General features: G+C 36.7%; 2 protein-coding genes across 3 annotated transcripts; both read right to left on the reverse strand.

Annotated features, from left to right (window-relative positions):
* Positions 1–5,837: 5,837 nt before the first annotated feature.
* On the reverse strand, positions 5,838–7,133 carry LOC112081990 (eisosome protein SEG2-like). The gene is made up of 6 exons (XM_024149066.1): positions 7,058–7,133; positions 6,882–6,971; positions 6,696–6,770; positions 6,335–6,427; positions 6,041–6,247; positions 5,838–5,977 (listed from the first exon to the last, which is right to left on the reverse strand). The coding sequence occupies exons 1-6, from the start codon at positions 7,131–7,133 to the stop codon at positions 5,838–5,840; spliced, it is 681 nt and encodes a 226-aa protein (XP_024004834.1).
* Positions 7,134–7,495: 362 nt separating this feature from the next.
* Positions 7,496–9,921, reverse strand: LOC18028877. 2 transcript variants are annotated; one of them, XM_024150113.1, is made up of 7 exons: positions 9,807–9,921; positions 9,416–9,637; positions 8,984–9,329; positions 8,695–8,880; positions 8,316–8,609; positions 7,876–8,162; positions 7,496–7,762 (listed from the first exon to the last, which is right to left on the reverse strand). In XM_024150113.1, exons 3-7 carry the CDS (start codon positions 9,015–9,017, stop codon positions 7,664–7,666), a joined length of 900 nt encoding a protein of 299 aa, XP_024005881.1. In that variant the 5' UTR covers positions 9,018–9,329; positions 9,416–9,637; positions 9,807–9,921; the 3' UTR covers positions 7,496–7,663. The 2 variants fall into 2 exon arrangements, with proteins under 2 accessions (XP_024005881.1, XP_006414579.1); XM_006414516.2 differs by having other exon boundaries at positions 7,496–8,162.
* Positions 9,922–15,746: the final 5,825 nt, after the last annotated feature.

Below are 15,746 nucleotides of genomic sequence, written 5' to 3' on the forward strand. Positions count from 1 at the left end.
TATCAACTCCCCTAGACTTAAACTGGTTAAGTGAAAACAAAAATAGGGAATGCACAAATCTCATAGACATGAACTCCTAAACTAGGACCAAAGATAGTGCATCAATCCACAACTTAGTCTAGAAAATTCTCACCAATGCACAAGAGATACTAGTCCATTTTTTCCGTCATGCAAAACTTAAACAATCTAAATCTTGATTCCAGTCAACTAGCTCTCTACATTCATTAAGTTCAATAGTGAGTTCTCATTAAAGACATCATTCAGGGTAGACAGCGTTTGGCATTAAAGGGCTGTTTAAGTGGTGGAGTTAAAGTGTTTCGAGTTATATGAAGATCTGGAGGATGCAAGATAATATGCAAAACCGCAAGAGAGATAAGGACTTGTTGATGACCGCAATTTTCAGTCACTTCTTCTTGCCAAATGTTGTTGCATAATCCTTTCTCCTTTGTTGTAAACAGCTATTCCCCCAGACTTAGATTCTTTCCAGGAATCAGAAAATAATCTTCAAAACTCCATAAAATCGAACTCCAGTTGCCTTGGGACTTAAAATTCGACACTCTAGACTCTCTAAGGCTTTTCTTTTCTTATTTTCGGATTTATTTTTTTTGAAAAGGAAATGCCTTATAAAGAGAGAGAGACTAGAGGACGAGATTGTACCCAAATTTGAGATTTTCTAAGGCAAACTGAGCTTCCTCTTGTGTTGAATCCTTCCGGGAACTTTTCCGGCAAATCGCAGATCTCTGTCCTTGGTGACTGAAAACTGCGTCGTTCCTCTTTCTCTCCAACATTTTTGCACTTATCTGTATATAAGACAATAGAAAACAAGAGTGCACATGGTTTGAAAGAGGACTGCTTAAGGTGGGGAACTAGCTAAAGATGAACTAGCCTTTCATGACAACAGAGAGTGGTAAAAGGATAAAGGAGTCCTGAATGTATGATTCGTTTCCCTGGTCTAATGCTTCAATGAGAAAATTAAGTCCAAATTAAGTCCAAATTAAGTCCAAATAAAACAGAGCTAGTGTATCTCTTCATCTAAATCGAAATCATTCAAATTCCTCTGGGTACTTAGTTTCAAATGTGCTTAGCTACCTCCTAGTCTAGTCCTAAATCATGAATGACCCTGTCACTACGAACAGTCTAAAAGCACACAGTCAACTATCATTGATTCATGTTCACCATTCCCTTTTAAAATGTATTTTGTTTTGAAAACCGATTTTGAAAAACTTTAAAGAAAATGCAAAAAGTGTAGATAATGCAAGACTCATGAAAGAAAAGTGTTTAGAAAGGGATGAAATCCTCCCCCAGACTTAAATCACACTGTCCTCAGTGTGAAACAAGTCGAGATTGGATGAGAAAAATGCATAGATAATCGAATTAGTAAGGACAAAGAGAACTTACCTGGATCCGGGATGCTGGTGGAGATGAACCAGATTCATTCGAAGAGATTAGGGAAGGTGATAGGTGGTGATGAAGGTGGTGGGGGTGATGAATGAGGTGGAGTGGGGATTGGTGAGGTGAAATGAGGTGAAGTGGGTGGTTTGGGGTCGGGTTTGATCTCAACGACCAATTGCCGCCGTCAGGAGTCACGCGACCGCGGCAAACCTGTGCTTGGCCGCGATTAAGAAGACGCGACCGCGGTCAGAACAACTGCGACTGCGGGGGCTTATTTCACGGCCTCTTCCTGCTTCTCCTTGGTTCCTGCTGGGCCGAGCAGTCAGGGACCATCCTTCTTTTTGGTTTTTTCGGGTTTTTGATTTTTTTGGCTTTTTTGTTTTATAAGAAACACCTGACACTAAGAAAAAGAAAAAAAATCAAAAGAAAAAGAAAAAAAATCAAAAGAAAAAGAAAGAAAAATCCTAAAGAAAACAATACCTAAATGGGTTTCCTCTCATTAAGCGCTTCTGTTTTAAGTCATTTAGCTCGACTTTTGGTGTTGGACGTGGGTAGGTCCGATGAAGAAGACCTTGTCCTGAGACAAGTCTTTTTCGACATCTCCTTGCTTTGCCTAGCAGGTTCTTCGTCACTCCAAAGTTCTTCTTTAAACTCTTCTGTTGCAGAACGTTTTTCTGCTTTGCTATTGTATGGAACAGCTTCTGTGAAGACATCTTTGTCGATATTAGCAAATGAAATCCTCCGGTTTGGCCAGTCCATTATAGCTCCGGAAGTTGCTAGAAAAGACCATCCGAGAATCACTGAATATGTTGCATCTTTCGTTTCGACAATGTAGAAGTCGACAGGCACGATGTAATCTCCTATTCTCAAAGGAATTTCATGAGTTATTCCTTGAGGTGTTGCATTTGAATCATCAGCTAGACTAATCTTTGCTCTAGTCCTGCGCAGGTGTTTAATACCAAGTCTCAAAGCAATTGCCTTGGACATCATGTTAAGACAAGCTTCAGAATCACATAGCACGTTTTTAAACATTTCTCCTCTAATAGAACAAGAGATAAGAAACTGACCTACACCTTCAATTTTGTGAAGTGTTCGAACAGGTTTACCTCTTCTGGCATGGTTGAACAAGTCTTTTATCTCAGGGATTGATTCCTTGCTCTCACAGAAGTAGTGGCCTATCATGAAGTCCTTGCAAGCTCTGGCAAAGGTAATTCCTTCAGGCAAATTTCGAACCACATCATTGAATTTGTCGAGCTTTTCCTTGCTGATTTTGTTGGTGTAGTGGCTGCAGTCTTCCGGCTTTTTGAGGTGAATCGCATAGATTGCAGCATCAGGTGATGTTCTGGGAAAAGTCAGACGTCTGGCCCTCCCAAAATAGGTTCTAATACCTCATTTGTCTCCTTGCTGTACCTAAAGAAAACTTGCAAACAACCAAGACGCCATATATCATCGAAACCTATGTAAAGAGGGATCGAGTTCACAAACTTGTTGAATTCAATGAGTCTTTCTCTGGAGATTGGTGCTCCTAATTCCACCATTTTGTCTGGATTGCCTCCTACTATGAACAGACGATAGTCTTCATTTTCGAGGTACTGCTCTTCATATTCATCCTCATATGCTAAAACTATGTTGCAATGAAGTACCTCATCTTCTTCCTTAGATGTTTTGGAGCTGATATCATACACTGTTTGCTCATGAAGAGGGGTTTTTACCATCCCAGCAGATGTATCCAATGAACATTGACCTGTAAGAATAGAAAGGGGCTGAAACGCATCTGATGGAGCATTTGCCGCGGGTGGAGGTTGCACGACCGCGGGTGGGGAGTGTTTTGCCGCGGTCAGGAGGCTCACGACCGCGGCTGGAGGGTTGTTGGCCGCGGTTGCAGGAGTTCCGACCGCGGGAGAGAGACTCCGAACTGTTTCCTCTGTTTCATCTTCTCCTTTGCCATCTAAACTGATTTCTGGATCTTCTAACTCTGTTTCCTCCTCTTTTAGGCTAAGATCTTTGATGGGGAGCGTCGAACCATTCGTTTCACGTCCTTGCATAAGCTTTTCGACCTTCTCTTTGACTTCATCAAGAGCATAGACTACTTTGTCCATGGTTGAGTCGATTTCCTCTGCTTTGTCTTGGACCTTGTGTACTCCATCCCAAATCTCTTCCACGTAGGAGTAGGTTTGGTTGTTATGGTCGTTAATAGTTTCTTCTGCTTCATCAAGCTTGACCTCTAAGGTACGGATGTTCCCACTGGATTTGCGAATCCGAACTTCGTTTTCTCCAACTCGTCCTTCGACTGCTTCTATCCTCTCCTTGATAGTCTCAGCATCCTTGTTTGCTTGAGTCTCGATGATTTTAACTTGAGCAGAAGGATCTTCAAGCTTTTTGTTAAAGTGAGTTGACATGTTGTCAATTTTCTCGTGAATGGCGGCTCTCGATGTTGCTTGAGCGTCGATTAAGTGCATGAGCACCACCTCTAGTTGACTCAATCTGTGAATGAGTTGGACGTTTTCATCTTGGTGAGACAAACGACGAGCAGGATGTCTAGGGTTAACCATTAGAGGAACGTATGGCTCGTTCTGGAACGTTCTGTAATCTTCGGATCGAATTTCTTCGTAGAGATCGCGTAAGTACTGCTTCTCTCTGCATCTGGTGGTTTGAGGAGTGTTATAGAAACCTTCCTCATAGTGTGTATTTCGATTTATAGGATTCATATATCTGAAATGGAAACAAAATAACCGAAAAATGGAAATATGCAGAAAAGGGGGTTCTAGAGTCGATTTACCAACCTTTCTTAGGGTTTTGCGGAAAAGAAAACGCGTAACTTCCCCGGCAACGGCGCCAAAAACTTGATGTGTGCTGGTGTGAGGGTTGTCAAGTTTTACATTAAATGAAATCAATAGCCGCAAGTGCACAGCTGATCGATTGTAGTACTTAGGGATCGAATCCACAGGGAAGGAGAATCTTTTCCTGCAAAAGCCTTCGAAAGAAATATAAAGTAAGGAAGTCTAGAACCAAACGGTTTTGTGGGGGTTTTGGTGGTGTGTTTAAAATGTAAAAACAAATCTTAAAGAGAAAATACGGAAACTAAAATGACCTAATAACTAAACTTAACGAAAATGGATAAAAACGAGAAAAACGGCTAATCTAATTGCTTAAATGAAAATCGATTAAAAAGGAATGAGAATATTGAACTAAAGCTTGAAATAAAAACGGTGTGAATCTATAAGGAAAGAAAGTTCTGGGCTTCAGGGAAGTTTTCTCAGGGGTACGAAAGATTTAAAACATTGCTAGAGAGTAAATTTGATAAGATCTTAGCTTAAACATTTTGAACTGGAGTCACAGACGTATGAATACGCCACTGTCGTGATCATAGACAACTATCTCTCTCAACCCTGACCAGTAGGTTTCCACTCTTGCCCTGGAAAAGAAGAGATGCATTATGTTTAAGACTCGTCAGCATTCACAAATCGCCCATAGGTAAGTTTCCACTCCTATGTTTGTTTTGCTCTCCTAAACTAGATCTGACACCGGATGAACACTTTCGTGTCACCAAGCATCTGGATAGATTGTAGTTCATGACGCTACTCTCATGCAATAAAAACGAATTCAGAAGAAAAAGTTCTAAGATTCGGCTCAAAAGCTCATGGAATCCTCATCAAGCATATAAATCCCCATCGAAAATGCCTTAATCCCAACAATAAAACTACTCAGACATGATGAACGAAATCAAAAACATAGTATTAAAAGTAGAATAGAAATCGAAATTGAAAAAGAAAGAACAAGGGTTCAAGAGACAAATCTCTCTCTCCCTAAAACCTAAAACTTAAAAAGTATTCTAAAACAATAAGAAAAATGAAGGCATCCTCGATGTAGGGTTCCTAAGACATGTATTTATAGTGCTCAAGACATCTCTGGGCGTCACTTAGGGTTTCTCTAAATGAGGGAATCATTTTGGGCTTCAGAAATGGGCCTTCGGGCTCGGAGTTCGCTGGCCGCGGTCGGGATGGCTGTGACCGCGGGAAATGGATGGCTGGTCGCGATCGGGATGCTTCTTACCGCGGGAAATGGCCTGTTGGCCGCGGGTGGAAACGCTTGCCGGCTGGTTTACGGGACATCTTGCTCTTCGCGTATCTTTTGATTGAACCGTTGGATTGCCAAGCTGTAAAGTGTGCTGGAAATCTGATACTTCCATCTTTATGGTCTCCAAATTTGAGCTGGATCAAACGGTGAAAAGGCCTTCAATCAGGGGTGAACTTCTGTCGGTTTGACTCTGAGCTGAAATCTGGTTTTCTATCCATTTTGTTAAGATTTTTCCTAACTTACCTGAAAAGAGTCTTGGAACTACAAATACTAGAAAAACGTAATAAAAGTACTTAAAACAATTAAAAAGATAATAAAAAAAAAAGAATTTCAAAACGATTCATAAAAGTGGTCAAAATACGGTGTTATCAAGTACACACCGAATTCTGGTGTCCAGATATACTAATATTCTTTTCGATGAGTATATCACTCAGTTCGACGTTTCGCTGATCTTCACTATCATCGTCAATCTCAGTCTCATCATCCAACATAACATCTTCATCATCATCTTCATCATCATCAGTTGAATCAGCATCGTCATCATCTTCATCTTCGTCATCACCGCTATCACCTTCTGAGTTATCACTTGAACCATCATATCCTTCACAAGACTCATCGTCATCAATAAAATCATCTTCAGAATCATATTCATCTGTTTGGTCCATATCATCAGTATCATCGCGCGTCTCTGAATCAGACCCCATATAATCCTCAAAATCATAATCATCATCAGTACCACGACCAGATAACATCTTGGTATCATCAAAGTCACTATTTTCTGCATAGATAAATATATGAAAAAACGGCGTAATTAGTATTCTAAAAAAAAAAACGGTGTTCAAAACAAAAAACAAAGAATTGAAACCATTAGATTCTTTATTCATAACCCAAGCACTCCTCGCAAAATCCCATAGAAAGGTCTTCTGAGCATGATCGCTCGTATTAACACGATCAGAAACTAAATGCACAAAACAAACATTAGAACAAACATAAATACGTATAAAATTTAATATACATCATTAACAAAAATATATTACATGAAGAGCAGAAATACCTCATTTGATTAAAAACTTGTGATCAAGAATAGATATATAATACGCAGAATCAATATCTACATAAAATTTGAACACGTTCGTAGATTAATATATAATAAAGGTATGTATCTGAAAAACTAAGATATAGAACTACAAAAGGTACAAAACTGTAAGATTAATAGACAGGACTACCTTCGATAATAGGATTATATGTCCGCAAGTTCCATTCGTCGATAGCAGAATCCATAAGTAGCTTGCATGGATAACCTACAAATACAAAACAACTACTTATACGTATTATAACTTGCATCAATAACCTAAAGAAGTACAACATTCTTTTTTTTGTGATATCCATGAAAACGTATGGAGTTATGTAACGATAATCAGTCATCTCTTTGTGATCCATATTCTGACGATGCGATTTCAACACAAACCTTAACCCGCGAGCATAAGTCTGGTTATCAAAACCTATAGTCAAATAAATTTTTAGAATTCGTTAAAAAAGTTGAGAGTATATATACTATTATTAAATTTGATAATAGTTAGATATATACCCGAAGCAGTAGACAGAACTTGCCAAGTGATGATGACTTTAGATGGATGATCAAAGCTGTACTTAGATGAACACATAGTTAGGTTTGCATACAAATAGACAAACATGATGAATCTTTTCTAAAGAAATCCAAAAATTAATTTTTAGTATAAAAACCCTAGCAAAATAAACACGAAACTCTAATAGAAAAACTAATTAGTAAATTATGAGATGTTTGGTTGGAAGCGCTCATATTTATACGTTTAAACAATCTACAGTTTATTTTCTTGTAAAAAATACTAAAAGATAATCGTTATTCTATAAATTTTGTAAATTTAATTATAAAAATATAAAGATTCTATTATAAATAATAACAAAAGAAGTTATGACATATTTTCTTTTATAAAATATTTAATAAATAAAAAATATTTCATTTTCACGATTATCAACTAATTAAATCTATCAGAATTTCATTTTTATTAATCAAAACAATCAAAACGACACAAAAATTTGTGTCCGCAATTCACTTCACATATACTACAAATACTATAATAGATATTGTTAGAGGATCAATCAAACGTTACAAACAGATCGAACAAAAAATAAAAAAAGCGTCTCAGTCCGTCCGTCATTCTTCATAGTAAAGATCATTTTCCAGGACTCGGGTACTCGTCACTACAACTTCCATCAACTTCAATATAAGAGGCTTTTTGCAGACCATAGTGAGCTTCCAAATGTGAACATATAATCAGGCAGTTCAAAGAGAACATTGAAACCATTGGCTTTCAAAATTCCAAGAGCACGGTCGAACATAGTGTCTTTGAAGGGTTTTGAGATTACCAGGAAATTTGCTGGTTGCCAATGAAGTAAATCAGCCGAATCAATCATGTCCAATGCCAAGAAAGTAATCTTTTCAGATTCTTCCTCCAAGGTTTTGAAAATAACTCCAGCATTATGATAGTCACTGGCTATTTCTTTTGATATCTTACTCTTACTACCATAAGCAGTCATCGACTCAGCACCATAAGGATAACCCTTCGCTCTAAGAGTTGACATGACATTATACCAAGTCTCACTAGGTTTGGGTGGGCAATCATCGACCAACCAGAAGACGAGCACCGGTTGCGCTGTCAAACAACACAAACAATTAGATCGATGATCAATACAATTTTGATTAAGATCAATCAACTAGAAAAATTTACAATGACAGATCGATCAATGAAATATAATCAAGATATAGACAGCTAGACAAACAATTTCACAAGAGATATAAATCTTACATGCAAGTCGTTCACTCTCTACACTGCGACCTAGTGAATTAACGCTTTGGTTGGTAGGCTTTTCTTCACAAAGCTGCTCAAAGCTGACAATGGTAGATGTATCTATCTCAGCACAGGGTCTTAAGATAACATTGAAACCTCTGCGTTCCAAGGCTTGGAGAACACGTTCGCACTTGGTGTCTTTTGATGAAGGTTTTGAGAATAGCATCATCAAATTTTGTGGTACATCATCGTAGTTCATTGCCCAGAAAACAATGTCCAGTAACATCCTCATAACTTTCAGATCATTTTCCCCTGGAAAATAAAACAAATATCAACGCAGATCCAAGATTAACAGACATAAACAATAAAAAACGAGAAAATTAGTGGAGGAACTCACCGTGGATTACGACTTCAGGCGTGCAACGATAATTACCTGCGGTTACAGCACCCTCGTAATCTGTACCAATGTAAGGCCTGATTAACACATTATCAGTATAACCCTTGCTGATGAGATCTGAGCCGAGAGTCGAAATATCACATGGGCAACCCTGGACATCCCAGAAGATGTCTGTCTCAAACCACCCTACACAATAAGACAACGTATAAAAAATTATATCACGATAATGATTTTGAACATTTCAAATATATAAACAGAGAAGCAATTTCGGGGAAGAGAGAGATCTTACCAGCCATATCTTCGGGATGCAACGAAACTAACATTCTCCTCTCTGCTCTTTGGCTTATGCGGTAGAGTTATGCCATGGTTGGGAAGACTAAATTCATGTGACAGGCCTTTCGAAAGCCATTCAAGGCTTAGAGTAGGTATCACTGATGATGAAATATAATTCGGGAGTGCTAAGAGAACATTGTAATATCTATCTTCCAAAGCTTTAAGGGCAGCGTAGAAAGTCATGAAGATATCTCCTACGATTACCAGCATACTCAATGGATCAGAATGGTCCGAACGATTTTCCATTGCCCACAAAACAATGTCGAGTAGCATACTATTATGTATATCATTATAGACATCCCCTGAAAGTACAAATAAACGTCAGTCAAGAATATAAGAGACAAAAGGAATAAAGACCATTATTAGACACATAGATGCGAGAATTCACCTTGTGGGGGAACAACAAAAATGTTGATTCCGGCATTCTTATAGGCAACATCGCGCCATTCATCCCTCAAGTTTTCCTCATCCACATAAGCCATGAATGACAAGTCACCAACACAACCCATATTCTGAAGAATTGTTTTCAAATTCTGATAAATCGAAACAGGATCGAGACCACGGGGGAAGGGGAAATCCACCAAGTCCCAGAAGACAGGTATGCTAGACCCTGCGAGTAAGGTTTTAAAAAACAGGGAACGCATAAGCAATCAGATCGATCATGTATTATTCTCGCAGATCGATCGTATGAGATGGTCCTTAACAGAGAGAGAGAGAGAGAGAGAGAGAGAGAGAGAGAGAAAGAGAGAGAGAGAGAGAGAAAGAAAGAGAGATCTTACCGGAGGACTTGGTCTCGACGGGAGAGATCTCGGCGGACATGGGTTCGTCGTGAGATGAGGGCATGGTTTCCACAGAAGAAGCGTAATTAGGGTTAAACATTTTCCGGCTGCAGTTAGGAGCCGACTGATTGTAACGGTGGGATATATACCTGCGAATCTGAAGATATCTATCTTTATCTTAATTTTTTAACAACAAAATTATTAAAATATTAATTTTATCAAATTATAATTTTATAAATCTAATTGAATTTCAAATATATTAGATTAACATTTTTACATTTTTGGTAAAACTAAAACTTTCTTTTGTATAGAAGAGATTTAAACGAGATTTTATGTTTTTTCACGAAAAAAAAGATTTTACGTTTTTAATGAAAAATGAGATTTTATGTTTTAACGAGAAAACAATATTTTACGTTTTTAATGGGAAAACAAAATTTAACATTTTTTATGGGAAAACGATATTTTACGTTTTTTACGGTAAAACGTGATTTTATGTTTTTTACTAGAAAACGAGGTTTTAAGTTTTTTTACGAAAAATAAGATTTTAGGTTTTCGATGGGAAAACGAGATTTTATGTTTTTTTTACGCAAAAACGATATTTTTTATTTTTTCACGGGAAATCAAGATTTTACGTTTTTAATGGAAAATGAGATTTTATATTTTTAACAGGAAAATGAGATTTTATATTCTCAACGAGAAAACGAGATTTAAGGTTTTTATGAGAAAACGAGATTATAAGTTTTTTATGGTGAAACAAAATTTATATTTTTGACAAGAAAACGAGATTTGACGTTTTTAACGGGAGAACGAGATTTTAGGTTTTTAACAGAAAAACAAGATTTTATGTTTTTGATGGGAAAACGAGATTTTATGTTTTTTCACGGGAAAACATGATTTTAGGTTTTTGATGGAAAAACGAGATTTTAGGTTTTGACGAGAAATCGAGATTTTACGTTTGTGACGGGAAAACAAGATTTTACGTTTTGATGTGAAAAAGAGATTTTATTGGAAAACAAGATTTTATGTTTTTGATGGAAAATTGAGATTTTAAAGGAAAACGAAATTTTATGTATTTTACAGGAAAATGAGATTTTATATTTTTGATGGTAAAAGAAATTTTATATTTTTTGACGTGAAAACAAGACTTTACGTTTTTTAACGGAAAACGAGATTTTACGTTTTGGTGGAATAACAAAATTTACATTTTTGGAGGGAAAATGAGATTTATGTTATTACAAAAAAAATATAATTTTAAGTTTTTGGTGGAAATCTAGCGGAGAAATTAAATTTTAAGTTTTTGCAAAAATGTGATTTTATCATTTTTGATGGGAAATATGAATTTCTAAATTTTGGGGAATTTTTTTATATATATATGTTTAATGGGAACAAAATTTCAAATAAACAACAAATGTTATTAATATTTATTATTTGTTTGTATTATATATTAATTTTTGTTAAGTATATTTTTATCATTTAATTTTTTGGACTGAATTATGTTCATCCAGACGATTCAAATTGAATCAGTTGGATGAGTTTAAAGTTTCTTCATAAATTTATACGTCATCCAGATGATCCATCTAAATGATTCATTAAAATGAACTGATTAATGTAATTACACGAACATCATTTAACTGCTTTATCTAGATGATCTAGTCAGATGAGCAAACGAACATGTCCTTAGGACATTGATTAAGTCAAATATCTTTAACCTAAATATAAATACTTTGATCTCTCATTAGCCTTTCTAAAACCCTAGTCTCTCCTCTTTCTCTCTTTTTCGTCACTTTTTCTCATAAGCCGCTGTCAACTTCTGAGACAATTTCCCGGCGAGCCGGGAAGATCCACGTGACGTATAATATATCAATTTGAAGCCCCTGAGGTAAGCTTTCCGATAAGACCAACCTCGCCCTGATCCGTAGTCGGAGACAAGACTTATCAAGAACAGCGTGTCGGGTGTCCAGATCCATTCTCTCTCTCTTCCTCTTTCTCATCTCTGCTCTAATCTCTTCTCTCTCTCCTTTCAGTCGAACCTTCCTTCCTCCAGAGATGTCTTCGCCGCCTTCCTCTCCTGAATTCGAAGTGGGATATGATTCTGAAGGATCTCCACTTCGTCCTCCTTCTCCTATGCCATCTCCTCCTTCCATTCCGCGCCCTTGTGTGCCAAGGTGAGGACCTTGTGCTTCACCCTCTCTTTCACTCTTGTCCATAGTAGTTAGCCTTTTCTTAGGTTAAGTACTAGATCTGTGTGCTAGGGTTTAGATTGCTAGGACCTGGATCCTTGTTGATTGCTTGTTGATGATTGATGGTTGTTGGTGGAACCTTAATGACTAACCCTGAACTTAGAACTAAGACTAGAGAACCCTAAAAACATGAATTGATTGTGCTTGATTTGGATCTATCTTGCTTGTGATAGACTAGGTTGTGTGATATAGAACTGCTAGGTCCCCGACCCCTTTCTGTGGTGATTGGGGCGGTGTTGCTTGCTGGGCTAAGTGGGTGTGAGTTAGCTCAACGGTGGGGGAAGGTACGCCGATCCTTCCGGAGCCTATATGGCTGGAGGCCTGTCTGTGTGGCCGCCTTGTGACCCTTTCTGTGTGATTGGGGGTGTTCCTTTCTGTGGTGATTGGGACGACTGGATGACCTTGCTTGTTGAGATCCCTTTCTGTGGTGAATGGGTGACCCCTTTCTATGGTGATTGGGTGGGTGGAGTGACATTGTTGATAAGACGGTGATGCTTCCCTCAATGGGTTAAGGTTTCCTTGTTACTTGGTAGTTGATTGTAGGGTTACCTTTGTTTGCTAGCTTGACTTAGATTAGTCTATCTACTGTGTTCATGTTTGTTAGATGGTGTTGTGGATCTCTTTAAATTACTCACCTCTCTTCCTTCCTTGCATTTATTTCCAGGTAGATCAGCTATGTCTATATTGTTGATTGCTACCTGGGCGTTTTTTATCCTGACAGACCTGAGGCTCACCATCTGGACTAAACCAGGCGTCTGATCGAATGCGGTTAGATAGCCGACCTAACATGCCCTATTTCACTCCCTCTCTAGGAAGCCTGGGATAGGGATGTTACAAAAATCGTAATTCCTGACTGATGCGGCGTTAACCCTAAAGAGAAAATTCTTGTCTCGAGATGAACTTGAAGAACGTCTTCGAGAGGCGATTCTGCCAGGGAGAGAAGTAAAAATTCCCCTCGAGGAGGATTCTTCTTCACCGAGCACAAAGCGATGATGTCTTCCGCGAAAAAAAAAAGAATATTTTTGTTCATTTTTTGTGACAGATTCTATGGAGTTTAACTTTCATGCTGTCGGAACCAAAGACATGGCCAGATTTCTCGTTTGAAAAATGATGCTTTCTGAAAAGCCCAAGGAGAGCTTACACTTGGCCCATTATGTATTTCTTGATGCATCCTCATATTTAGTTCAAATATATTAGCCCAGCATAATCTTAAAGAATCCTTGTATACCTAAAGCCCAAGCTGAGCTTACACTCGGCCCATTGTTGCCACGACATTTCTAACCAATTTTTTCTAGACTGTCGGAACGATTTCATTCTGTTATGTAGAAAGAAAGTTATTGATTCGTTGAATGTTCCCTTGAATGTAAGGTTGGGTTTTTATTTTTTTTTTCCTCTCGTCGTCAAATGAAAATTCACAGACTTACAAAGAAGTCTACTTTCAAAAAAATATCAAAAGGTCAATTGCAAATCTAACCTTTTACGTTGACTAGCAGACTGTAAAAAAGAAGTCTACTTTCACGAAACATAGCCCAATGTTAAAGAAAGATTTAGATGTTTACCTCCAATTTGAACTCAATTAACTTTGACAGAAGTTCAGAATTTTTGAGATGCACGGAAAGGAAACCAGCCCAGAACTCGGTTATCCAAGAATCTCACAAGATATATGATTTACGAATTCATACATATCAATGTCGACCAAGAAAAAGATTTTTAGATGAAACTAGAGAGAAATTTGAAGATAGAATGAAGTTTGAGCGGCCAAATAAGCATTTAGAGCTTCAAGTGCAGCTGGGCAAGCATTAAGAGCTTCAATTTTGGTTGGTAATGGTAGTTGGCGAAATTGAAGATGATGGCATTTTCGTGAATACTTGATAGATCTTAGGATGGTTATGTCTTTTTCGAATTACCTAAAAAAATCGATAATTATAAATATAATGACATTTATGTTATTATATGTGGCTTTAGGGAGAAAGTGGAGAGAAATTGGCTAATATTGAAGAGGGAGAAAAAAGAGGTTAGATTTGCATTTGACTTCAATTTTTAGGTCATATGTGCAATTACCCCATTTTTCATAAACCAACTTATCAAAATGTTAGATAAGATAAAAGATCATTTCTATGTCATATACATCATAATTATACACAAAGATTTGAACATATTTAATACATGATACCTGATTGCGAAGTAGTTTTGGGTGATATATTACATGGTTGCATTGCTTTCTCCATAGCAGAGTTCCAAAACGAAACAACTATTAATTGATAATATGAAGGACACAATTGTGATTAAGCAATCTCTTTAATTAAGCAAGTATATAAACAATCAGGATATAACAACTACGTTATTAAGGATACGGGCAGACTCTATCTTTTCACATGTGTTGTATCTTGATGGATCATCTCTTAGTTTTGCTAGTTGATGTAAATCAAGAAATGAAAAACTCATTATATAAAATGTAAATGGTATAATAGAGATTAAATTGAAAGAAATTAAACGTACGTGCACTTCTAGAACTTTTAGATGGATGACTCAATTCTAAAATTTTCATTTCTTGAACTTGAAGGTCCATCGTTGAATTTGAGATTTCTTGTGACATCTGTTATGTTTCTATCGGGTAAAACATGATTTCCAACAATGGGTTGATCTAATTTTCCTAAAAATGAATATGAAACAAAGTAGTCATAATTATTTAACATTTTCTAAAATAATAAACAAAATATTAAACTAAATATATAAAAGTAAGCTTACTTGATTGAGTTTTTTTTCTTCTGGTCTTATCAGGATTTTGGTTATATGTGATATTTAAGTATCCTGATGTAGAATATCAACTATCACAAATATTTGCTGTTGGTATAGTTGACAGAAATTGATTTGAACCATAACATGGAGTGACTGGACTTGCTAGATATTATAAAGAAATTACTTTAGTTATAAAAGAGGTTTCATTCAGGACAACACAAACATAAAGAAGAAGGGTTAAAAAATACTTGTTTGTGTACCTGTGTAATTTTCTTTTCATGTTACTGATGTTACAGGAGAATAACAAAATTTAAAGATAATACAGTTGTCAATGAATAAATCGATTACAATGAAAATAAATAAACTACGTACTTGGACTAAGTTGGTTCCTTTTAGGATAACTTGAAGCACTAGGGCCAGTTCGGGTATTACTGATATCTCCTAATATATTTCGGAAAACACCAGGAATTGAAATTGGAACTGGCAATGCTTTTCGTTTAGGGGTAACTTCATTCTGTCCATTGGCATCTGTATATAATAAAAACTTAGAGGTTTCACTACATGTTTATTATCTAATTACCAAAGAATCATAAATAGTTGAGCAATATAAGTTGTTCAATGATGTTTCATCTTGGTCCATAGGAAATAAATATAATACGTACTCAAACTACATTGATTCCTTTTCCGAGTACTTGAAGTTGTCAGGGGGGTTCTGAATATTAATGATATCTCCAAAGGTATTTTCGAAATCATCAGGATTTGAGATAGGTACTGGTAATGGTACTCGTGCAGGGATAACTTGAATATGTCCATTGTGTTATGTAAATAATATAAAAATATATGTGGAACTTTTAGATAGACCATTTATAAATCGGATTCTTAAGTAATTTATTGTACTTTCTTAAGAATATACAAACCCGAGTATAAATTTGAGTTTATTAGCGAATGAACCATAACTTTT

Source organism: Eutrema salsugineum, unplaced genomic scaffold (assembly GCF_000478725.1).
Source record: "Eutrema salsugineum unplaced genomic scaffold, Eutsalg1_0 scaffold_1, whole genome shotgun sequence".
Taxonomy (NCBI): domain Eukaryota; kingdom Viridiplantae; phylum Streptophyta; class Magnoliopsida; order Brassicales; family Brassicaceae; genus Eutrema; species Eutrema salsugineum.